The sequence below is a fragment of the Mercenaria mercenaria genome, chromosome 12 (genome assembly GCF_021730395.1).
Source record: "Mercenaria mercenaria strain notata chromosome 12, MADL_Memer_1, whole genome shotgun sequence".
Lineage (NCBI taxonomy): Eukaryota > Metazoa > Mollusca > Bivalvia > Venerida > Veneridae > Mercenaria > Mercenaria mercenaria.
This window is the reverse complement of record NC_069372.1, coordinates 68727275-68754812: the sequence shown is the minus strand read 5'-3', so window position 1 is coordinate 68754812 and position 27538 is coordinate 68727275. Positions and strand designations below refer to the sequence as shown.

At 36.2% G+C, this 27538-nt stretch overlaps 1 protein-coding gene across 9 annotated transcripts in view; it reads left to right on the top strand.

The window, feature by feature from the left end:
- The window catches only part of LOC123533706 (uncharacterized), a 363176-nt gene that overhangs the window by 266497 nt on the left and 69141 nt on the right, over positions 1–27538 (top strand). For 8 of the 9 annotated variants that reach the window (XM_053520291.1, XM_053520290.1, XM_045315494.2 and 5 more), the window contains 2 exons: positions 2418–3506; positions 6095–13653. In XM_053520291.1, the coding sequence (XP_053376266.1) occupies positions 2418–3506; positions 6095–6145 (1140 nt within the window). In that variant the 3' untranslated portion in view covers positions 6146–13653. Of the gene's footprint in view, positions 1–2417; positions 3507–6094; positions 13654–27538 lie in introns of those variants that run through there. The other variant, XR_008366543.1, reaches the window with a different exon arrangement.

The window sequence follows — 27538 nt, the reverse complement described above, 5'->3', positions numbered from 1 at the left end:
TATGGCCTAAACAAGGTTTTAAATACAATTATGTGACATTATCTCCAAATCCAGGGTTTACATAAAACATTTCTTTGTTTCAAGGATTTTCCTTACTAACAGTCCTTGTGATGCAGTCATGTTATGTCCCACTTTAGATTTAGTTTTAATATGTTGAGGTAGTACATACACAATATACATTGCTTCTATCATAAACGTACATGTTATTTATTTGAGTTTACCAGTATATCACATTTTATATGATGGGAATCAGTTATTCTTGACTTGTGTATGCAAATTATTGTCTTGTATATGCAAATTACTGTCTTGTATATGCAAATGTTTAGTGTTTCTATAATTAGCAGTTTCTTTTAACCCTTAGCCTGCTGGCGGCAAGTGATTCAGCCTTTGCGACCAGTGCAGACCAAGATCAGCCTGCACATCCGTGCAGTCTGATCATGGTCTGCACTGTTCGCTATTCAGTTAGTAAATTTTCAGTGAATACCCCTTTGAATAATAAATGGTATTGCCCAAATTGAATGATGGACCAGTCCATTTTAGAAATTTAGCAGGCTAAAGGTTTTATTGTATTTCTGGGCAATTCCTTTAAAGTCTTACATTTTACGTTTCTCTAATATAAAGAGCCTTTGGTAAGTTAGCATGAATGGTAATATGTTAAACTGTCTTGTGCGCATGTTCTCTCACTCCAGGCTTAATGATACTGCTCCAGTACTATTGAGGTGATAGATGCAGCAATGTAGCATTGTTGTACCAGCTTGGTTTTTGTCTTAGAGACAGTGCCTGCTCAGTTAGGTCAGTAGGTAGAACATAAAACTGCCCAGTATCAGGTTTCAAGATCACCAACCGAGGCCAATGACAATTTAGTCCATCCGCTTAGCTCAGTAGGAAGAGCATAGATTTACGGACTGCGTGGTCATATGTTTGATCCTTGGGCAAGTCCTATGTTTTCTGTGACGACTGATAGAAGACATTGTGTCTCGAACTATTTGTCCTCCACTTCTTTTTCATGTGGAGAAGTTGGCAGTTACTTGTGAAGAACAGGTTATTACTGGTACAGAATCAAGGAAAACTTGTAAGGCTAACTGCCTCCTGTTATATAACTGAAATGCTATTGAAAACTGAAAAAAAGGCGCCAAGCCCCCCACTCCTCCATCACTCACACACACACAAACACAAAGAAAAAGAAAAAATCATGATGGTTTGAAAGAAGATGAATATTACTAAAGTCACTTGTTTTCTACTTAAGATTCTCATTTACAGTACTTGCAAAGAACAAGTAGGTGTTGATACAGAATTCAGGAACACTGGTAACATGGTCACTGTCAGGTGCTGTGGAAATATGAAATTTGTCCCATATCAGACAGACATGTGTGTTAAAAGACCTTTAAGCCTACGTTGAATACAGAATAGATTTTTATTAGCTCATCTTAGCACTAAGTGCTCATGCTGAGCTATTGTGAATTTGTGATCTTGCTGTATCTGCACAATGATCATGCTGTTTTCATTGTGCATGCATCCATCTGTCCGTCAGTCGTCAATAATTTCTTTAAACGACATCTCCTCCAAAAACAACTAAATGGATTTTGATGAAACTTGGCCTCAGTGTGTCTTGGTTGGTTCTCTACTAAAGTTGTTCAAACCGTTCTGCTTGGTTGCACATCAGGGCCGCCAGAGCCAAATATAGAAAAAAATTAAACAACATCTCCTAAATTGCTGGTCTGATTTTGTAAAGATTTCAACAAATGGTCCTTATGTAACCTACCAAGATTGTTCCAATTATTCCGATTCATCAAAAAAACATGGTTGCAAGGGGGAGTGGCCACTTTTCCTTATAAGTATATAGTGGAAACTTTAAAAATCTTCTTGTGTGAAACTGTTGGCTCAATTTTCTTCTTTTTACACAGATCGTCCTTGTGTAACCCTCTACCACAGTTGTTCAGAGTATTCTGATTCATTTAAAAACTTGGCCACCAGAGAGTGTGGTCACTTTTCCCTATATGTATACAATGGAAACATTAAAAATCTTCTTGTTTGAAACTGCTGGGGGTCATTGGTTAGAGCCTTACTGTGGTCATGACCAAGCCTTCTCATATAATATCACCAGTCCTGGTTTTTCCAGGAAACTCAGTGTGGTTCAAATAAGCTTTAAGCTTTCATCACAATTGAGCTAAAATAAATTGGTATAAACTAAATGAATTAAGCCATTTTCACTTTACTGTACGTTGTTGTATTTATTAGAAGTTCAGTATATCATCTATAACTTACTCACATTGCTGTTGTCGTAAATGAGATACAAAATGACTGGTTTCAGTAAGAAGTCAGAAGGATGTTTATTTCATAGAAACTGAAAAACGTAACACTTCAATATTTTTAGTTTGGTAGATAGCTTTCTCCTACATTTATCTGAATACTTTCAGGGAATGCCCCATCAGAAGAGGTCACACTTACAAGCCAGCGCATACCCTCAACAGATGGCAGCGCTAGAGCCACAGGTGGAGCTTGGCATGCATCCTCCTCAACAAGTGCAGCAGGGGCTTGAGTCTGGGAACAAAGGACCACCTGCTTATCCAGTTGCAGGTTCACAGACCCAGACTATGCTGCAACAAACCCACTTCCACCAGACTGGGATCCAAAATAATATGAATACCATGCAGCAAAACAACTTTGTTCAAAGGCCAGCTGTTTATATCTCTAATCAGTCTATGCAGGTGCCTCAGTCAAAACCAGTACCTTCTTATATGAATGTTTCTCAGCATAATCAAAATATCCAAGGTCAGGGTCATATTATGACACAGATACCATCTGGTATGGTTTCTATGTCTCAGGGTCGACAAGTTCAATGTCAAGTTGAATACAATAATTCTCAGGTACCAGCAAATATGACAGTTGTTCCTGGAGGTCAAATGATGCAGGATCACAACACCAGAAACGTATCAGACAGAGTGCATAATTATCAATCAAATAAAGCAGGTCAGTTTCAGAATCAGAATTGGCGAGCGCAAGTCCAGAATTCAGAACAGTTGCAAGCAGTTAATGTCACTAAAAAAGGACAAAAGTCGGTGACTCAACAGAAGAATACTGCTCAGTTACATGCAGTTTCTAGTGTAAATATTGGTAAAAATGTGTTGCTAGGAGATGGTTCAGGTCAGCAAAACATTGATAAGACAAAGGACTTAATAGTTGTAACAGCGTCTGACACAGAACCTGCAAATGTGATTCCTCATACACAGTCTGCAGTTGCCATGACAACTAATCAGATTATTACTCAGAGTACCACTCCAGTTGTAGCAACAAATCAAATCCATCAGTCAGCAGATAACAATACTCAGGTATCACCTTCAGGGTCAAAGGGTCAATCTGAAGGTCAAGTTGAATCAAAGGTCACAGAAGAGGAAGAATTACCTCATCTTCAGCAGGTTCATGGAGAATGTGTGATGTGTGGGAAATACTCATTGTATTTGTGTAGCAACTGTAAGAAAATCTGGTATTGCAGCCCGGAATGTCAGGTGAGTTACCTTTCGTTCATTTGTTACTAGCACAATCGAGGGTAATACCAACATTGGTCCAATCCTGACACCTTTTTAAGTATTTGAATAACAAAGACGTTATCATTCCTCAATACAGTATAGGCTTATTTCATCAATTACATCCTATATCAGTATTATGTCATTCATCAGACTGTGCTCCTGAGATTCTTTCTTTTGAAAGAAAAAATGTCAGTATTCAGTGACCAGAGTGGGTAATTTTGACACACATTGCAACAAAACTGTTCAATTTAAGGGAACCTTCTAATATTCCAATGTCCGATCTCCCGGGTATCACTGTGTTCTATGTCAACTTCTTCACTTTGCAATATCAAGTAGACATCTATTTGAAAATTTGGCAGGACACATTCCTAAGCTTCTGAACAACAAGTTATGTAAGTGGAACCAGTCGGTCAGTATCTTTGTATCAGCAGGTGTGCTTAAAAATTGTCACAGGAATGGTCAGGTCCCAGATTGAATTATATCTTTACCAAGAGCGGCATTAAAAAAAAAGGTTTTAGTGTGATATTTTAGTCCAAGGTTCGGAGCCACCTTAACTGGTTTATTTTGTAGAAAAAAAAAGACTTCAGATGTAACACACCGAGAGTTTGCCACAAAACTGTCGTAACTACATATTATTATTATAGGCAGCTATGATTAGTTTTATGGCCAACTATTGATTTAACATTTTCAGAACACATTTTTAAGGGTGTCTGGTTTGGACGCAGGATGTTGTCTTTAGAAGACGATACTCTAGTTAGAAAATTACACATTGAAAGTTTGAAGCATAAGGAGTATATGGGTGTGAAGTAATGGAATTATTTGGGTAATGTCGACACCCTTGATAAGGCTGAGTGGGAAAGTACATTGAAAAACAAAGTGTCAGAATTACCCGAAATTACTCTACCTAATATGAAAATGTTTGTGTTCAAAGTAAAATGGGTTCGGGCCAGGTTGTGCATGGTTGGATTGAAATAATTATGCACAAATGGCTTCCTCTGTACAAGGTTCATACTGACTGCTTAAAGGTCAAGGTAGCATTGTCTGACTGCATATTTCTTGATAAATTAAAGTTGTGATGTTTGTGTGAAAGAGCTGTTATTCAAAAGATAGGCACTTCTTTTTTCATCACATTGCTTGGTATTTGTTTCAGTTGAGATGCTTTGATAACCACAGACAGTAATTAAAATTTTATGACAAATTCATGCAAAATGATGATGCTATGTGACTGATTAAAAACAGATATTAAAACTTGTAGGTTGTTTTTGTGATGTCAAATAGAAGTTATTAGCAATAAAAGATAGATTTATGTAAGTCAATGTTCTAACCAAACAAGTTATGGCTTTTAGTTTTGTTTAAAAATATTACAAATATAAATGATCGCACACTTAAATGAAAGCATCGTGATGAAGTTATGAGGTCGATAACATCGTTGAAATATGAACACTCTGCACCAGGTTCGAGTCAGTGACTGTTTTCATGGAGGCATAACTTCTAGCTGTATGATCATAATCACATCAAATTTGAAGTGAAATAAGAAGAAAGATTGTTGGACATAAAGGTGTATTTCTCGCTTTGCTTTATTAAGAGAATAGAAGCTAGAGTTCGTACAAAGTCTGCGTAATTTTTTAACAGTTGTCATATTTCCTTTGTTAAGAATCTGAATTTTTTTATTGTTTATCCTGATGCAGACGATATTTCTTGATCGTCTGTACATCATTCTGTACTAGACAAATATTAACGAAAATAAAATCATTGCGACTATTACCCAGTCAGTAGTAGTGCAGGAAGATGTAAAAGATACAGAATGGAATAGTAATAACTTGATTAAAAGGCTCATTAATGTAGGTGTGAAATCTTGATATGTTATAAAGTATAGCATAAATTAACTCAATAATAAAACATTTGGCAACTTTCCAGCTTTGACATGATAAAAGAAAAAATAGTTATAATCCACCTGCTCTCTGGTTATAGATACATTTTGCCAGCTTGCGTCAGCGAGATGACCGTATTCCGACAGGACTTTACTTTGAAAACTAGCTTTGATAATTTCCAAAAACAGGAAGTCCAAATTTGTTTCATTATCTGTTAACTTAGATTTTTCTGGCAACATATTATAAACGTTTAAGAAGCAAACTCTGCTGTAAACTTGATAGGATGGTTGACCCAAATTGGTCAGTAGATGTAATTTGGTGTTAGAAGATCAAAGGTCAAGGCCACAGTGTGCTCAAGAATAAAGGTATTAGACAAATAACTAAAGAAGGCTTAATGAGCCTTATAAGGACTCAATCTTCACAGGATGATTGCATAATTGTGGTTTATGGACTTAGAAATTGTTTTTTTGGAATTTCTTTCCTTTGTTGTTCCAGTCCTTTAGGCTTCAACAGTCAAGTTCTTTAGGCTACTTTACCTGTAGTTTTGTCCACAGAATGTTGGGATATAAAAGACGTGTTAACAGCACATGATCTTCTTGTTAACACACGTTTTTACCTCTCCTGTCAAAACATATCTTAAAGATAAAAATAACAACTTTTCAGTTGTATATTTTATTACATTTTCCTCTTTTTCAGCTTACTCACTGGCAGACGCATGCTAATGAATGTGAAGGTCAAGTAGACTGAATGGTAGGAAACTCCATTTTGAATTAACTGCTCTTCACTGTGGAGGAGGAAAAGAGACACAAGATGAAATGGAGTGTTTACATGAAGTGAAAAGATTGTATTTATTTGTGATGTTGCTGCTGCTTCTAAGAGTTGATGAACAGACTGTGAAAAGCAGATTGGCAGTCGGCAGTGTGATATACTGTGTTAGTAACTGTATGTACTGCTGAAAGATTTAGTGGTCATAATACTTGGTCGAATGCTGAATGTTGAAATGTTTCTAACATTGACAGTGAGAGTTTTTCCTCTATATTTACAAAAAGGATAGTAAGCTTAGATTACTATGAAAGTTTAACTTGTCAAAGCTTTAAGGCAGTTTGGATGGGTGCAATTTTCTTCTAAGTCTGACATTCTCATTCACATGTTAGATATATATTTTTTTAATGAGTGTTTCTTTTTTTAATGACTGAAAAATGTAGGTTATATAGGGGGGAATGTTTGATATCTAAAAATGTCATTGCAGACTATTAATCATATTTTATCCGAACTTGGCCAGATGTGCCTGACAAGATTACATAAGCCCTTTCACTCACTACTACAAAAAAGCTTGACATGTAAGATTGACAAATGTACATCTGGAACTTGGATTATTCAAACTTACTCCTGTTTAACACTTGTGTTTGATATTAGAGTCATTTTATGTTTACTCAGACTGAAATTGTTAAAAAACTTGCATTATACATAGAGTCGTACTGGGTTTATTCAAATATGTCACAAGTAATGTTTATTCAGGCTGAGAATATTCAAGCTCCTGTTTAACAATGAGTTAAAACTCCTGTTTAAACCATTATTATAAGTAAACTATAATTTAAATGTTTACTGGGACTGGTTTATAAGAAACCTGGGTTCAATGGTGTGTGCCTCAACTTGTCCAAATCATTTTATGTTACGTCATTGTTTCATTTATCTCCATTGTTTAAAGTTGAGTTAAATTATTTTTGTAAGTGTAAGCCTGGAGATCATGAATTATGTTCATTTACAGGTTATAAAGGTAATAGTACTGGTGTAAATGCAAAATTTCATCTTGCCCCGTTAATTCTCCCTTCAAAACAGCAAATCTCCCCTCGGAGAGCCTGAAATCCCTCTTCCTTTTCTGTGTAGCGTAGCTGTCATTACAACAGTAGATAGTCACAATCACTACCATTTATCTATTTTCCAATATATTTGTATCATATTAACATTAACAGCATGAAGGTCTCGCTAGATTAAAAATTTGTTCATCAGATTTTCTGCTTGTATTTTTTTTTCTGAAACACACAAAAAAAATAGTTTTATGCTTGCGCTTGCACCGTTGAAAAAAAAATCTTGTCAAAATTTGTAGGTGCACTATGTTTTTTGCAGGGTGTAAAAGTGTATGATTGATTATAATTCAAGGCCTAGTTTATTTTAATCATGATCAAAATATACTTACATACACACATTTGGATTTTCTAATTTTCATATTCCTGCTTAGAATAATACTAATGCATGTTAATATCCATTTCAGACCCAAACTGTGACATTGTTTCTTAAAACAACAGAAAATGATTTATTGTCATAGCCTATAGTGAATTACTGTAAAGATTCAAGTCACATTATGGTTTAAGGTTATGCAATATTCTATATTACATGAGCCGCGCCATGAGAAAACCAACATAGTGGCTTTGCGACCAGCATGGATCCAGACCAGCCTGCGCATCTGGCCAATGTTTAACTTTTTCACTTGCTCTTTATGCACATGCAGGTCAGATATACACCAAAAGGTGCCCATGTTTTTTCAATACTTCCTGAAATACAAAATGTATTGTTAGTGTGAAAGAGGATGTACTTTCTACTAAAATTTTTTTTTTTAATTAAACAAGAGCTAAATATTTTGTCGCTATTGGTTTGTTCCATTTTTCCTCAAAAACAAGTATATTTGTTTAAAAAATTCACTAGCCACCATTTTGCCAGAAAAAAATCCAATGAACAAGTTTTCAATTTGGTGTGGCCTTACTGTATTTTGCAAATATATATCTGTTTGTTTTATGCAGCAGTATTACTTGCTCAAATATTTATGATCATCATTCTCAAGTGGCACGCCATCAGAACAATGGCAGATTCTTATACCCCTGGTGTTGAGGACGCAGGAGATGGAATGATTTTTGGATAGAAATAGAGAAATTGACCTTACGACAGAGAATGATCGACAGTTCTAATTAGCCAATCAGATATCTGATCTCAGCATGATGAAACGCTGCATTTCAAGTAAATTAAACCAATATCGTCCGGTATATCAGCGAGCGATATCTATTTTTCAACTCCATTTTGTTTTCTTTATTTGACGGACCAGAGTAGTCCCCCTTGAAAATCAGTGGGCGTGACCATGTAGCTTGTGTCATAAGGTCAATTATTACACTTATTCATGTTTAGAAACGAGATATGAATATTTAAATGTAATATAGATTTAACTTTAATGTTGTTAAAGTCATGTAATTATTTTAAAATGTATTATTTGTTCTTCAGAAATCCATAGATGAAATCCAAAAATTAATGCATAATTTCATATATATATTTCTCGCATAACAGTCAGGATTTTACCATGTTTAAGGATTGGGTATCAGATGACTCACATGCTGTAATTTATGAATGAATGCATAAACTCAAACACTACTACAATAGAATAGTGGTTCAAAGAAAAGTATTCGCTTTACTTTATTTCTTCTTTTGTTTTAAGAATACAGTACACAAGAAAAAGAATCTTTCACTGGTTGAAGGTGAAGTTGGAAATATCTGATTTTCGGGTAATGGTAGAACCTCATTACTGCCATCACAGTTACCCTCAAGCCAGATATTTCAGTCCGCACCTAAACCAGTGAAAGATTCTTATAATGTAGTACTTTGGGATATTTAGCAGAAATATCAGACAGTTTCATCAAAATCCCACATATTTGCCAATTAACCTTTAGCCAGCTGTCGGCAAGTGGTTCAGCCTTGGCGACCAGTGCAGACCAAGATCAGCCTGCACATCTGTGCAGGCTTGATCATGGTCTGCACTGTTCGCTATTCAGTCAATAAATTTTCATTGAACCTTCAAATAATAAATGGTACTGTCCAAATGGAATTATGGACCACTCCATTTTAGTAGGCTAAAGGTTAACATATTTTACAATAAACCTGTTATATCTAGTCTAATACTGGTATGCTCAATTTTTGCCTTATGTAGACTGTGTCTAAATCTTGAAAGTATGCTATAAAAATTGTCTTTTCTATACATGCCAATGATGCTGTACCAACCATTGTTGAAACTTGAATGTTATAGTATGTAATACATGAGTGTGTTAATATTTCAAGTTTGTTATATGAACTGTACATTGTTTAAGGGCTGTAAGATGTTACTTGATAACTTTATAAAGTTTTGTAAGTAACTTTCGATGTTTATGATTGTATCTCACCGACATTTTATATGTTACGAAATCCAAATTCTAAAAGTTATTTTGCTTTTAAAGATTTTTTTTCCGACTGCACTTAAGTGGTAAATTTCTTTTTGTTTTTCATGTTAAATACCACAATATTCAGTTTTAATAGCTTATGAAGGAGAGAGGTGGTAAGGTGGTTAAGATGTTGGCAACTCGAGTCAGGGGTTATGGGTTTGAACCCTACTATGGTCCTCACCACACCTGCACTGGTTTTTGATTTCAGAATGGTTCAGATAAGCTTGAAGCTTTCATCAAAATCGGGCTAACAATAATAATAATAATAATAATAAATTCGCTATTTTCAGATGGTAACATGTACAGACATGCAAATAAAACATTAACAGCCTCTTAGTTCAAACATGGCCTTCTATAACATAAAAAAATGTACAAATGTAAAATATATTAGAATAAAAAAAATGGCTTTGAAATCCATCATTTATGGTCCACTGCTTCAAACAAAAATTTAAAAGATATTATGATATATATTAGAAATTTTTGTGAAATTTTAAAGTATTTCATGCTGTATAAATGTAAAACTAAAACTAATACCATTGGAGGGTGTAATTTTTATGCTCCCGAAGGGAGGCATATAGTTTTTGAACCGTCTGTTGGTCTGTCAGTCTGTCCACAATTTTCGTGTCTGGTCCATAACTTTGTCATAAATGTATGGATTTTCAAATAACTTGGCATGAATGTGTACCACAGTAAGACGACATGTCGCGCGCAAGACCCAGGTCCGTAGCTCAAAGGTCAAGGTCACACTTAGACGTTAAAGGTCATTTTTCATGATAGTGCATTCGTGTCCAGTCCATATCTTTGTCATCCATGGATGGATTTTCAAATGACTTGGCATGAATGTGTACCACAGTAAGATGACATGTCGCGCGCAAGACCCAGGTCCGTAGCTCAAAGGTCAAGGTCACACTTGGATGTTAAAGGTCATTTTTCATGATAGTGCATTCATGTCCGGTCCATATCTGTGTCATCCATGGATGGATTTTCAAATAACTTGGCATGAATGTGTACCACAGTAAGACGACGTGTCGCGCGCAAGACCCAGGTCCGTAGCTCAAAGGTCAAGGTCACACTTAGACGTTGATAGTCATATTTAATGATAGTGCATTGATGGGCGTGTCCGGTCCATATCTTTGTCATTCATGCATGGATTTTAAAATTATTGGGCATGAATGTGTACCACAGTAAGACGACTTGTTGCGCGCAAGACCCAGGTCGGTAGGTCAAAGGTCCTAAACTCTAACATCGGCCATAACTATTCATTCAAAGTGCCATCGGGGGCATATGTCATCCTATGGAAACAGCTCTTGTTTTCTCTCAATTTTTTGGAGTTAAGAATTTATAACACTTCGATCAAGGTAAAATGAATGGGGATTTTATCTGTTCAGGGAATTTATTTTTTAGCTCAACTATACAAAGTATAATAAGGATATCCTACTTGCCCCTTCTCAGGAGTGAGTGTCTGCACCTTGGTTAAATCTTTGATGTACTTTTACTTAATCTCTGTTACTATCTGATGCAGTTGCTTCAAACTTAATAAAGTTTTTCCTCATCATCACCCACATCGTATGACAAGGGCCATCACTCTATTACCAGTATTTCATGCATTATGCCCCTCTTCCTACTAAGAATATCCGGTTAATTTGTTTCGATGCCTTAGTTATTAGTAAATGGATTTGATTCAGACTTGAAAATAATTGTTCCCTATCATCACCCTCATCATATGACACAAAGACAATACTTCTGCCAGAAATATTCCATGAGTTATATCCGTTTTATACTTAAAAATTTTGATGCACTTTGGCTTTATCTTGATTATTACAAAACGGATTGGACTATAACTTCAACTGTTGTCCAACATTATCATCCACATCTGGGAGTATTATTCACTTCAGTGATAGCTCTAGTTTCATCAGATATGCCCAATTTGGCAATTATGCATCAAAATAGTCGAGCACATTGTCTCCTGTGGTAGCTCTTGCTTACTTATGTGAAACTTGATATTAAACAAATTTGGTATGAAGTACCTTTGTGTGTGACAGGTGATTTTGCTGTAAATGACTGCTTCATTAAAACATTTTAATACTGTAAAAGGTAATTTGGATAGAGGCGCTCACCCTATTATCGGAAATGGGATGTTAGATGAGTGTTTAATGTGGCAGCCTGAAGGCACTTGCCCGCATGTGGGAAAGGAGATATTATCCCATGGTATAATGTTGCATTTGACTTGAAGTTTAAACGATTCCTGCAATACTGAATGAAATTCAGCCATATTTGACCTGGGTGGGGATTCAGTACTATATTGATAATTGCTCTGCTGCATCCTCCATCAAAATGGGCAAGACGGTATGACCCCTTTAGGTGTCCATCGGTGTTTGAAATTTTCTTGAAAAAGAATGTTGGAAGCAATTTACATTCCATATAGTATTTAAATGAACAGGTGTTTAATGACATTCCATTAAATGTACATGTTTAATACCTTTTGTTAATTTCATTTAGTACTGCTAGGATTTTCTATTGCTGCTAAATAATTTAGATATTAGTCAATTTTGTATTTAATTACACTGTTACTGTTATTTTAAGTGTTAAATACTCACTGGAAGGCATTACAAACGGGCATAATAGTTAATTTCAAGTGTTCTTGTATTCAGTATGAAACTAACACAATTGTAGATAGCTATCACTATAAATAGAATAGGTTTGCAATGAGTTTACTTGATGTAATCTTTCCATATACTTTGTCACAAACTGTTCTCCAGTAAAGACATTTTGATTACATACATGTAAATTTATATGTTATATTGTAAGATTTGCATTACCAGTAATACAAAAAAGCACTGTCTGAAATATTTAGAAATTACTGAAAAATAAATCTAGTTGCTGCAATATTTTTTTTTCTTAACTAGTGTGAATCCACACACCACACTTCAGCAAAACTTGAAAATTTTAATAAGGCACGTCAGCAAATATGTTCTTGCTATTAATTGTTCAGAAATGTCAGTAATCAAGTTGTTATTTACCACAAAATGTGTAAGCTTACATTTATTCAGTTTGGATGTACATACATTAACCAATTGTTCTACATCAGAATTAGAAATCAAAATTTTTGTATTTTAACATGTTCAAAAGATACTCCTCTAAATTCGATTATGTTGGGAGTATGAAACAACTAAAATACCTTCAAATTGGGTTTTCACAAGGATCAAGTATATCAACAAGGGAGATAACCATTTAACAACTCAACACATAGGTATCATTCTTGTACATAGGTATCATTCTTGTACATGGCATCACCAGCATACATGATGTGTGATACAATATTTTTAGCTCACCTGTCACAAAGTGACTAGGTGAGCTTTTGTGATCGCGCAGTGTCCGTCGTCCGTGTGTGCGTGCGTCCGTAAACTTTTGCTTGTGACCACTCTAGAGGTCACATTTTTCATGGGATCTTTATGAAAGTTGGTCAGAATGTTCACCTTGATGATATCTAGGTCAAGTTCGAAACTAGGTCATGTGCCATCAAAAACTAGGTCAGTAGGTCTAAAAATAGACAAAAACTAGGTCAGTAGGTCAAATAATAGAAAAACCTTGTGACCTCTCTAAAGGCCATATTTTTCATGGGATCTGTATGAAAGTTGGTCTGAATGTTCATCTTGATGATATCTAGGTCAAGTTCGAAACTGGGTCACGTGCGGTCAAAAACTAGGTCAGTAGGTCTAAAAGTAGAAAAACCTTGTGACCTTTCTGGAGGCCATATATTTCACAAGATCTTCATGAAAATTGGTCAGAACGTTCACCTTGATGATATCTAGGTCAAGTTCGAAACTGGGTCACATGCCATCAAAAACTAGGTCAGTAGGTCAAATAATAGAAAAACCTTGTGACCTCTCTGAAGGCCATATTTTTCATGGGATCTGTATGAAAGTTGGTCTGAATGTTCATCTTGATGATATCTAGATCAAGTTCGAAAAATGGGTCACATGCGGTCAAAAACTAGGTCAGTAGGTCTAACAAGAGGGCCAAGATGGCCCTAGGTCGCTCACCTAAGAAACACTCCATAACAGTGTAAAACATGTTTGACCTAGTGATTTCATGGAAACAAATATTCTGACCAATTTTCATTAAGATTGGACCAAAAAATTGGTCTCTTGCGATAAAACAAGCATTTTCTTAGATATGACCTAGTTTTTGACCCTAGATGACCCATGTTCAAACTCGACCTAGATTTTATCAAGGCAATCATTCTGGCCAAAATTCATGAAGATCAACTGAAAAATACAGCCTCTATCACATACAGAAGTTTTTTCTTTGATTTGACCAAGTGACCTAGTTTTGACCTCAGATGACCCATATTCAAATTCGACCTAGATTTCATTAAGGCAATCAACCTGACCAAATTTCATAAAAATCAATTGAAAAAAACAGTCTCTATCGCATACACAAGATTTTTCTTTAATTTGACCTAGTGACCTAGTTTTTGACCTCAGATAACCCATATTCAAAATCGACCTAGATTTCATCAAGGCAATCACTCTGACCAAATTTCATGAAGATCAATTGAAAAATACATCCTCTATTGCATACACAATGTTTTTCTTCGATTTGACTTGTGACCTAGTTTTGACCCCAGATGACCCATTTTTGAACTCGTCCTAGATTTTATCAAGGTAATCATTCTGGCTAAATTTCATGAAGATCAGTTGAAAAATACAGCCTCTATCGCATACACAAGGTTTTTCTTTGATTTGACCTAGTGACCTAGTTTTGACCCCAGATGACCCATTTTCGAACTTGGTCTAAATTTCATCAAGGTAATCATTCTGACCAAAATTCATGAAGATCAATTGAAAAATACAGCCTCTATCGCATACACAAGGTTTTTACGTGATATGACCTAGTGACCTAGTTTTTGACCCCAGATGACCCATTTTCGAACTCGGCCTAGGTTTCATCAAGGTAATCATTCTGACCAAAATTCATGAAGATCAATTGAAAAATACCGCCTCTATCGCATACACAAGGTTTTTCTTTGATTTGACCTAGTGACCTAGTTTTTGACCCGAGATGACCCATTTTCAAACTCGGCCTAGCTTTCATCAAGGAAATCATTCTGACCAAAATTCATGAAGATCAATTGAAAAATACAGCCTCTATCGCATACACAAGGTTTTTCTTTGATTTGACCTAGTGACCTAGTTTTTGACCCGAGATGACCCATTTTCGAACTCTGCCTAGATGTCATCAAGGCAATCATTCTGACCAAAATTCATGAAGATCAATTGAAAAATACAGCCTCTATCGCATACACAAGGTTTTTCTTTGATTTGACCTAGTGACCTAGTTTTTGACCCCAGATGACCCATTTTCGAACTCAGCCTAGATTTCATCAAGGTTATCATTCTGATCAATATTCATGAAGAAGAATTGAAAAATACAGCCTCTATCGCATACACAAGGTTTTTCTTTGATTTGACCTAGTGACCTAGTTTTTGACCCAAGATGACCCATTTTCAAACTCGGCTTAGATTTCATCAAGGTTATCATTCTGACCAATATTCATGAAGATTAATTGAAAAATACCGCCCCTATCGCATACACAAGGTTTTTCTTTGATTTGACCTAGTGACCTAGTTTTTGACCTGAGATGACCCATTTTCGAACTCGGCCTAGATTTCATCAAAGTTATCATTCTGACCAATATTCATGAAGATTAAATGAAAAATACAGCCTCTATCGCATACACAAGGTTTTTCTTTGATTTGACCTAGTGACCTAGTTTTTGACCCGAGATGACCCATTTTCGAACTCGGCCTAGATTTCATCAAGGTTATCATTCTGACCAATATTCATGAAGATTAATTGAAAAATACAGCCTCTATCGCATACATAAGCTAAATGTTGACAGACGACAGACGATGGACGACAGACGCCGGACATCGAGCGATTAGAAAAACTCACCTGAGCATTGCTCAGGTGAGCTAAAAATAGAAAAACCTTGTGACCTCTCTAGAGGCCATATATTTCATGAAATCTTCATGAAAATTTGTCAGAATGTTCACATTGATGATATCTAAGTCAAGTTCGAAAGTGGGTCACGTGCCATCGAAAACTAGGTCAGTAGGTCAAATAATAGAAAAACCTTGTGACCTCTCTAGAAGCCATATTTTCCATGGAATCTGTATGAAAGTTGGTCTGAATGTTCATCTTGATGATATCTAGGTCAAGTTTGAAAGTGGGTCACGTGCCATCAAAAACTAGGTCAGTAGGTCAAATAATAGAAAAACCTTGTGATCTCTCTAAAGGCCATATTTTTCAATGGATCTTCATGAAAGTTGGTCTGAATGTTCATCTTGATGATATCTAGGTCAGGTTTGAAACTGGGTCAACTGCGATCAAAAACTAGGTCAGTAGGTCTTGAAATAGAAAAACCTTGTGACCTCTCTAGAGGTCATACCCTTGAATGGATCTTCATGAAAATTGGTCAGAATGTTCACCTTGATGATATCTAGGTCAAGTTTGAAACTGGGTCATGTGCCTTAAAAAGCTAGGTCAATAGGTCAAATAATAGAAAAACCTTGTGACCTCTCTAAAGACCATATTTTTCAATGGATCTTCATGAAAATTGGTCAGAATTTTCATCTTGATAATATCTATGTCAAGTTCAAAACTGGGTCACATGAGCTCAAAAACTAGGTCACTATGTCAAATAATAGAAAAAACGAAGTCATACTCAAAACTGGATCATGTGGGAAGAGGTGAGCGATTCAGGACCATCATGGTCCTCTTGTTTTACTAATTGGACAAGAAAACAGAATTAATAGATAGATACTGGTAGATAGATAGCCAGTTAATTGCTAATATCTAAATTATTCACATTGTTTTTATGCTTGAATATTTAGGATTATAATTCAACATTAGATATACAGCATACTATAGGCCTTGTAGTTGACCAGGGAACCACATCCTGATCATGATGAACATTGAATGTAACGTCAACTTTGTGTACTGTGTTTGTCTTGAGATAATTATGAAATTATTGTATTAAATTTAGGTTACCATTAATTTCACTTTTCAGTATTTATGTCATGTAACTACTCACTAGTAATTCATTGTACATAGCCACAGAGTCTATTTTGTTTATAATACGAAATAATCAAATGTCTTATTGAAAAGAGAAACTTTTGCTCATAGTGCTAATTCTTTGCTCACAACGATGAAATATTGATGCGCTAAACATTCCATAAAGATTTTTATACATGTATATATATATTATTTTTAGATGTTTTAACTACATTGATGTGTTGCACTTACTTTGAAAAATGATCATTTGAAAGCTGTGAGTTAGTGTATTATTGAATATTTGTTGTTTATGCTTTTTCAAGTTTTAAAAATGCTGTTTCTAACATACAAAAAGTATGCAATTAATATAATATAATATTCTTTAAACTGTTTTGTGTATGTTCAAGATGCTTATTTATTTGTTTGTTACTTTAATCTAAAAAGGACACTGCTTAACCTTCAGCCTGCTGGCAGCAAGTGATTTTGCCTTTGTAGCCATGCAGGCTGATCATGGTCTGCACCGTTTGCTATTTAGTCAGTAAAGTCTTTGAATAATATGTGGTACTGTCAAAATTGAATGATGGACCAGTCTGTTTTAGAAATTTAGTAGGGTAAAGGTAATTCAGGATGTTTATCAAATTTGGTCAAAAACGGCATTGTATTGGCACTACATGTTTGTTCAAATGGTTCAGCTTGGCTGAACACAGGTGATGCAAGAGCTAAAAATTGTGCAAAAAATAATATCATATTGCATGGAACTCTCACGATCAAACCATAATTCAGTGCTGCTGACAATTCCTGGCACAATTTTTTACATTCTTCAAAAGGGTAGTCTCTTTTCCCCCATTTATTTGTAGTAAAAATTTAAAAGAGTCTGTGTAAATTTAATACAAGGGTCAATTACAAGAATACTTACCTCAGTACAAAACGAGTGTATCAGCGTCCATATGTACAGATACAGCCGTTTAACACCGAGGTGACAATACATTTGAAATGATTTTTGCGTTAATTTGATAATTTGGCGTTTATTATTTCATGAATGCTGTATTAACTTTTTGATGACTTCTTTTATTTTACTATCGCTTGGCATTTTAGTTTTATACTTCTTGTTTTTGTTTGTTCTTTTCACAACACTTGTTCTTTTATAATGGGCATTACTTTTAACAAGATGGGATATAGCTTCTCTCTATACTTTGTTATTGACCTGTTTTGTGTTCTTGATTATTATTAATTTATTGCTTTGGTCTTGTTTTAAAACAATACGCATCTCTGTAAAGCTTTAACATAGTCATGTCGTCTGCAGTATACACACTACATGTACATACATAGACATGTCATCTGCGGTATACACACTACATGTACATACATAGGCATGTCATCTGCGGTATACACACTACATGTACATACATAGGCATGTCGTCTGCAGTATACACACTGCATGTACTTAATGATAGTTTGGACAAATACTAATATGAGGGCTAGCCAGAAATTTTCCAAAATTAATTGCTTGACTAACAGTATTTTTGAAATCTGCATGTTTTATCAGGCGGTTTCGAGGGTTGATCCCTACTTAACATGGAGCTATGCATTTAATTATTTTACATGGCTGTGCTTGTGCTTTAACCTTTAGCCTGCTGGCGGCATGTGATGCTGCCTTTGCGAACAGTGCAGACCAAGATCAGCCTGCACATCCGTGCAGTCTGATCATGGTTTGCACTGTTCGCTATTCAGTCAGTAAATTTTCAGTGAACACCCCTTTGAATAATAAATGGTATTGCCCAAATTGAATGACGGACCAGTCCATTTTAGAAATTTAGCAGGCTAAGGGTTAAGCAGAACCAAATAGATATTGTCATTTTTTTTCTTATCTGATTGTTTTATTTGTCAAAGAAATTAATTGTAGTAACCATTATTTTCATCATTTTCTGGACAAAATGGGACTGTCACTGTTACTCAGTTTTACTGGCATTAGCAGTCAGCTGTCTCCTTGTACAGTAATCACTGTTGAAAATTACTGTCAGATGGGATCCTTAGTCATTGTTTGCCTCGGATGAGCTGATGACTAAGGCAGTCAGCAGCTAGCTAAATATTTATCAAGTAGACAGTATTAGGGTTATTTGTTTTCATTTGAGAGGACATTCTGGTAAAACTGATATTCATATCTAGGGCATTCCAAATTACAAATTTTGATATTTATTGGACCTTGGCTTGTACGATGTTTTGGTACATTTAATTTTTTATGGGATGAACAATATTATGACATCTGTATTATGATAAAGTACTTATTTGACAAAGAAAAAGCGAAAAGAAAATTTAGCATTTTAAATCGTAAATTTCAGACCTGAATTGTAAGTCAAGGTCTACCCAATTAATTAAGTAACTTATATACAAGGCAAGTCGAGAGATGCCAGTTTTGCAGAAATCATGACGTTTTCTGGTATCAGTTTTATAGTCTTATGCGACCGTTACTTTACCGCTATAAATGATGAACAAATATGCAATAATTCAAATGAAAGTGCCATAAAACTGCTGTATGTGGATTTATTAAGCATTCTTTGTCTAGGCACATACTAAAACCTGGAGTGGAGTGGAGTAGATTCTTGACATGCAGTGCTGAAGTGGAGTGGTTTCAAATATTGGATTATATAAAGAATTTTTTATGAGCTTTCTTTGTCTTTTTATCCTGGTTTGACAGTACTTACACTGCATCCGCTTTTAAGTTCCCGGGTGACGTTTTGTGCGATAAATAAGTAAATTGGTGTTATATTAAAAACAAATGAGAGAAAGCAATGTTTCTTCAAGTGTCTGGAAATTTTTTATGAATTGTTTTTGTAATTTTACTAAAATATACAGTGAAATGTACATGGGGAAGATAACTTCTTATATCAGCAGCCTGCAAAGAATGAATCTTTCTGCTTATTTCAGCTATAATTATGTGTATATACATCATATTTGCAAAAAAATAACCTTACTAACATATATATCTATAGAAATCCACATAAATATCAGCTTTACAATTACTATTCTTCTTCTACACAGTCATAAATATGTGCCATATATATATATATACAATTTTTACGAGTCACAAATGTGTGGTTTTTCCAACATTGCATGATTATAAATGCCTTATTAAGTCAGATTCTTGCGCAGTTATAAAAACCAAAATTGTATACCAGTCTATTTAAACTTGAGAGTACGATTTCGAAATCAACTAACGGCAATCTGAGACTGGTCGTAACCTTTAGCCTGCTGGCGGCAAGTGGTTTTGCCTTTGCCCTTTTTATTTTTATTTATTTTGCCCTTGTGACCAGTGCAGACCAAGATCAGCCTGCACAATTTGTGCAGGCTGATCTTGGTCTGCACTGTTTGCTATTCAGTTGAAGAAGTGGTACTGCCCAAATTGAATGATGGACCAATCCATTTTAGAATTTTAGCAGGGTAAAGGTTAAAACTTGGTTTTAGCTCCAAGTGTTAAATGGAAGTACATAACAACTGCCTCCTTTTAAAGCATTGAAAAACAGTAACTCCATGTTACAGTCATTTCAGAATTAATCATTTGTCATGTAAGTGCTATATGGTAGATTCTTTCAGAAAGAATGCTTGCCAGCAAAAATGTGTAATGTATGATTGTAATTTAAGTATAGATTTTTAGAAATAATTAACCTGTTAAAGATAGTCTTTGAAAACACTTATTTATTGTAAGATTTTCAAGTTATTATTGATAGTTTATATGGTAAAATTTATCAGATTTATTAATGTTATTAAAAATTGACTATGATAAGGTGTGTATTATGTCTGTACATGTTTGATATGTGTTTTAAATAAAGAAGAAATTAATATTCTTTTTGTTATATATAACTTGCTGTAGAAGTGGAAGTGTTCCCAATGGTAATGCTTGTGTAATTTGGAATCGACCTCTCAAACAACTGTCAATAGGGAAATTTATCTGAGTACATGCTTTTTTAGCTCACCTGAGCCAAAGGCTCAGGGTGAGCTATTGTGATCCCTCACCGTCCGGCATCCACACTTTCCTTAAAACAACATCTCCTCCTCAACCACCAAACCAATTTTGATGAAACTTGACAGGGATGATCCTTGGATGGTCTTCTTTAAAAAATTTTCAATGAATTTCGTTCAGAACACTGGTTGCCATGGCAACCAAAAGAAAAAACTTTAAAAATCTTCTTGTCCAAAACCACAAGTCCTAGGGCTTTGATATTTGATATGTAGCATCATCTAGTGGGCCTCTACCAAGATTGTTCAAATTATCCCACTAGGATCAAATACAGCCCCGCCCTGGGCGTCACATGGTTTATATAGACTTGTATAGGAAAAAACTTTGAAAATCTTCTTGTCCAAAACCATAATGATGATAAGGCCTATTGCTTTGATATTTAGTATGTAGCATCATCTAGTGGGCCTCTACAAAGATTGCTCAAATTATTCCCCTAGGATATAATATGGCCCCGCCCTGGTAACATTGTTTCTATAGACTTATAAAGGGAAAAACTTTAAAAAATCTTCTTGTCAAAAACAAAAGGGCCTAAGGCTTTGATATTTGGTATGTAGCATCATATAGTGGGCCTCTACCAAGATTGTTCAAATGATCCCCCTAGGCTGAAATATGGCCCTGCCCAGGGGGGTCACATGGTTTATATAGATTTGTACAGGAAAAAATACTTTAAAAATCTTCTTGTCTGAAATCACAAGACCTAGGCTTTTGATATTTGGTATGTAGCATTGCCTTGTGGTCCACTGCCAAGATTGTTCAAATTATTCCCCTGGGGTGAAAAGAGGCCCTGCTACGGGGTTCCCTAGTTTTACATAGACATATATAGGAAAATTTTTTACAAATCTTGCCTGAAACTGCAAGGCCTGTGCTTTTGATATTTGGTATGTTGCATTGCCTAGTGGTCTACTACCAAAATTGTTTAAATTATTCCCCAGGGGTGAAAAGAGGCCCTGCCACAGGGTTCCCTAGTTTTACATAGACATATATAGGAAAAAAATTTTAAAATCTTCTTGTCAGAAAGTTCAAGGCCTATGCCTTTGATATTTTGTATGTATCATTGCCTAGATGATCTCTAACAAGATTGTTCGAATTATGCCCCTGGGATGAAAAGAGGCCCCGCCCCAGGGGTCACTTGATACATGAGTTATGTAGGAAAAAATAGTTCATATATTATCAGATCATATTTCCAAGACTTAACTATATTTACCTGATGACCCAAAGTGATAAGGGTCACCCGACTGTGACCTTGACCTACTTTCTTGTTTTTTAAGATACAACCTTGAAATTTGGATGACATGTTCAGTTTTGCACACTGATCTTAAAACTGACTTTCAGTGACCATGAATGTGACCTACTGACCTACTTTTTATGCCCCCGAAGGGAGGCATATAGTTTTTGAACCGTCTGTCGGTCTGTCAGTCTGTCTGCAATTTTCGTGTTCGGTCCATATCTTTGTCATCGATGGATGGATTTTCAAATAACTTGGCATGAATGTGTACCACAGTAAGACGACGTGTCGCGCGCAAGACCCAGGCCCATAGCTCAAAGGTCAAGGTCACACTTAGACATTAAAGGATAATGCATTGATGGGCGTGTCCGGTCCGTATCTTTGTCATCGATGGATGGATTTTCAAATAACTTGGCATAAATGTGTACCACAGTAAGACGACGTGTCGCGCGCAAGACCCAGGTCCGTAGCTCAAAGGTCAAGGTCACACTTAGACGTTAAAGAATAGTGCATTGATGGGCGTGTCCGGTCCATATCTTTGTCATCGATGGATGGATTTTCAACTAACTTGGCATGAATGTGTACCACAGTAAGACGACGTGTCGCGCGCAAGACCCAGGTCCGTAGCTCAAAGGTCAAGGTCACACTTAGACATTAAAGGTCATTTTTCATGATAGTGCATTGATGGGCGTGTCCGGTCCATATCATTGTCATTCATGCATGGATTTTAAAATAACTACGCATGAATGTGTGAAACAGTAAGACGACGTGTTGCGCGCAAGACCCAGCTCCGTAGGTCAAAGGTCCTAAACTCTAACATCGGCCATAACTATTCATTCAAAGTGCCATCGGGGGCATGTGTCATCCTATGGAGACAGCTCTTGTTTGTTTTTTAAGATACAGCCTTGAAATTTGGATGACATGTACAGTTTTGCACACTAATCTTAAAACTGACATTCAGTGACCATGAATATGACCTATTGACCTACTTTCTTGTTATGTTCCCCTTCGAAGAAGGAGGGGTATATTGTTTTGCAGATGTCGGTCGGTCGGTCGGAATGTAGACAGATCAGTTTCTGGATGATAACTCAAGAGGTTGGTCATCACCAGTAGATGACCCCTATTGATTTTGAGGTCTGTATGTCAAAGGTCAAGGTCACACCCTGAATAGTAAAACGGTTTCCGGATGATAACTCAAGAACACTTGGGCCTAGGATCATGAAAGTTGATGGGGAGGTTGGTCATGACCAGCAGATGACCCCTATTGATTTTGAGGTCAGTATGTTAAAGGCCAAGGTCACAGGACCCTGAACAGTGAAACTGTTTCCGGATGATAACTCAAGAACACTTAGGCACAGGGTCACGAAAATTGATAGGGAGGTTGGTCATGACCAGCAGATGACCCCTATTGATTTTGAGGTCAGTATTCAAAGGTCAAGGTCACAGTGACCAGGAACAGTAAAATGGTTTCCAGGCAATAACTCAAGAACGCTTGGGCCTAGTGTCAGGAAAATTGATAGTTAGGTTGGCCATGACCAGCAGATGACCCCTATTGATTTTGAGGTCATTAGGTCAAAGGTCAATGTCACATTGGCCAGGAACAGTTAAATGGTTTCTGATCTTCTTGTCCAAAACCATAGGGCCTAGGGCTTTGATATTTGGTATGTAGTAAAATCTAGTGGTCCACTACCAAGATTGTTCAGATTATTTCCCTGGGGTCAAATATGGCCCCACCCTGGGGGTCACATGGTTTATATAGACTTATATAGGAATTTTTTTTGAAAAACTCTTGTCCATAACCACAGGGCCTAGGGCTTTGATATTTTGTATACGACATCATCTAGTAGTCCTCTACTAAGATTGTTCAAATTTTTCCCCTAGGGTCAAATATGGCTCCGCCCTGGGGGTCACATGGTTTACATAGACTTATATAGGGAAAAACTTTGAAAATCTTCTTGTCCAAACCACAAAGACTACGGCTTATATATTTTGTAATGTAGCATCATCTAGTGGTTCTCCACCAAGTTTGTTCAAATTATCCCTCTAGGGTCAAATATGGCCCCGTCCCAGGGGTCATGGTTCATATAGACTTATATAGGGAAAAACTTAGAATCTTCATGTCCATAACTTACATCATTCAAATTTGGACCACATGTATAGTTTTGAGTGGCAAGATGAACCTTGACATGAGTTGACCTTGATCTTGACCTAGTGACCTACTTTCACATTTCTGTAGCTACAGCCTTCAAATTTGGACCACATGCATAGGTTTGTGTGCTGAAACAAACTTTGACCTTGTTATTGACCTAGTGACCTACTTTCACATTTCTGAAGGTACAGGCTTCAAATTTGGACCACTTGCATAGTTTTGTGTTCCGAAATAAAATTTGACCTTGATTTTGACCTAGTGACCTACTTTCACATTTCTCAAGCTGCAGCCTTCAAATTTGAACCACATGCATAGTTTTGTGTACCGAAATGAACTTTGATCTTGAGATTGACCTAGTGACCTACTTTCACAATTCTGAAGCTACAGGCTTCAAATTTGGACCGCATGCATATTTTTGTGTTCTGAATTGAAATTTGACATTATTTTTTACCTATTACCTACTTTCACATTTCTTAAGCTACAGCCTCCAAATTTGAAGCACATGCATAGTTCTGTTACCGAAATGAACTTTGACCTTGATATTGATCTAGTGACCTACTTTCACATTTCTCAAGCCACAGCTTTCAAATTTGGACCACATACACATTGTTTTGTACCGAAATGAAATTTGACCTTGATTTTGACCTTGAGCTAGTCTTGAAATTTGGAACATTCAAAAATGGCTCAGTGGATGGCGCCAAGATCACTCTGTAATCTCTTGTTAGGTTAATAGGTTAAAGGTCAAGGTCAGATTAAACCAGAATGGTAGAACTTTTGTTTACAGTGAGCACATAATTTCTGTTCCTTGTGCAGTTACTGAATGCATCAAGGGGGGCATTTTGTGTTCGACGAGCTCTTGTTTTTGAAGCTTTAGCAAAGAAATTTTTTCAAGCAAGCAACTTCACTCAAGGAAGTGATATAGGGCCATCATGGCCCTCTTGTTTGATCATCTGCCTGTCAGTGTCCATGAGGCCATTATATTTGCCATGACCTGTACTAAATGAGGTCATTGCACTTGTTGGAATAGAGACAGCACTTTGGGAGAACTGCTAGCAATTATCCTGTAAGCCAGCACCAAAAGGAACATGAACACAGTCTAGGCTCAAACACACAGCATTAAGGGCGAGATGATTTGAAGTTGCCGTATTTAGCCAGTTCCGCCATAGCGGCCCACGTGTCTTTTTGATTCGTGTTAAATCTTGCTCAGGTATAAAACTAAAACTACCTTGGGTGTGTTCAAATACAAGACTGCCTTTCTCCGTAATATATAATACTGTTTACCTAAAGCAGAAATTGCGCTTTTTTCATTAAGGAGTTCAAAATATTGACATGCATGCCCTGTAAAATTATCCAGGTAACTTTCAACTATTTTAGCTCACCTATCATTGGATGTCCTTTGTACAACTGTTGTCCACAATTTCTTTGAAGAATATCTCCCTAAACCACCATGCCAGTACCAACTACAGGAATATTCCTTGGATGGTCCCATATAATTTGGGTCATTCATGCAGAATTATGGTTGCTCTGGCAATCAAAAGGAAAAACTTCAAACTTCTCCTCAGAAACTAGTGGCTAGATTCTGAAATAACTTCACAGAAATCTTTGTTTTGTTAAAAACAAGAGCTGTCACTATTGATGACAAATGCCCCCAAAGCAGGCCCAAGAATGCCACAGTTGTATGCACAAAAAATCACATATCATTTTGTGACCTTGACCTAAGAGGCCTCGGTCATAAGTGTGACACACCTCAATATGGTTTACATTTTTGTCAAATTATTTTCAAATCCTTTGATAAATGGCAGAGTTATGGACCATACAAGAAACACCTTGAAGTGTGACCTTGACCTTGGAGCTAGGGGTCTGGGTCTTGCACAAGACACCTCATCGCATTATAGAGAACATTTATGCCAAGTAATTCCAAAGTCCCTTCATCAATGGCAGATTTATGGACCGGACAAGAAACATACCCTGTTAACCTTTGACCTCTATGTGTAACCTTGGCCTTGGAAATAGGGGTCTGGGTCTTGCTCACAACGCGTCGTCTCATTATGAGGAAAATTTATGCAAAGTAATTTCAAAATCCCTTAATGAATGGCAGAGTTATGGACCGGACACAAAACATACCCTGTTAACCTTTGACTTGTAAGTGTGACCCTGACCTTGGAGCTAAGTGTCCCGGTCTTGCACATGACACGTCGTCTCATTATGGTAAACATTTATGCCAAGTTGTTTCAAGATCCCTTCATGGATGGCAGAGTTATGGACAGGACACAAAACAGACCATATTAACCTTTGACCTCTAAATGTGACCTTGACCTTGGGTCTAGGTCTTGCGCATGACAACGTCGTCTCATTATGGTGAACATTTATGCCAAGTTATTTCAAAAGAAGAGAGACAGCTCAGACAAGAACTTACCGGACGCACAGACTCATGCACGGATGGACAGTGTGATTTTAATATGCCCACCTTCGGGGGCATAAAAACATTGCTGCTAGTGGTGAAACTATTTTTCCTTTATGGCTATATTGTAACTTTTAAAAAATTCACTTAAACTATGCCTTCTGTTTGCTCCAACTAATCTATAACTGGACTTTTCGTGAATTAATTTTATAACATCCAGATATGAACTATACAACATTCTATGGGTGGTAGTAGGCTGCTTTTGAAATTTAAAATATCTCCATCAATATTATGGGAAAAAATTAATATGACCAACAGTAAAAGCCAGGGGAAAAAAATCACAATTTTGAAAAAATACTTTAAAAATTCTACAAAATCTTTGCAAGAAAAAATTGCTAGCTAAGATATCCTGAAAGTTTTACAACAATCCATTCACAAATAGTCAAAACTGATCTTTTTTAAAACAAGAGAGCCAAAGTGGCCCTAAATCGCTCATCTGAAACTAACAATTTGACCATGACTATATATATGACATAATGAATCATGAATGTTAACATATGTGTTTAGTATGAAAGGTTTTTCTATTTTGAGCTCTGGCAGGCCCCTAAAATAAGTCAAGCGGAACAATTTATCTTGAAAGAGGATTTTACAGACCAAGTTTGGTGATGATTCATCGAGCTGTTCATGAGAAGAAGTTGTTTAAAGGTTTTTGTAGTTTTAACTCTGTCAGTCCTTAAATTCAGTCAAGTGGAACCATTTGAACAAAACTTCAGAGGACCTTAGAAGGATGATACAGAAAGGTTTAGTGATTATCCATCAAGTGATTCTTGAGAAGAAGTCTTTTTAAACATTTTTCTATTTCTAGATCTGTCAGCCCCTAAAATCAGTCAAGTGGAACCAAAAACTGAGAGAACCACCTATACTAATAACTCCCCCTGAAGCTCTCGTTCAGGTCGGCTCAAATGCAAAATAAGAAAGTGTAACACAACCTCTGCGATGTGTAAGTCAGATTGAGTGAAAGTTTCAATTCATTCTCACTAGTCCACTATTAAA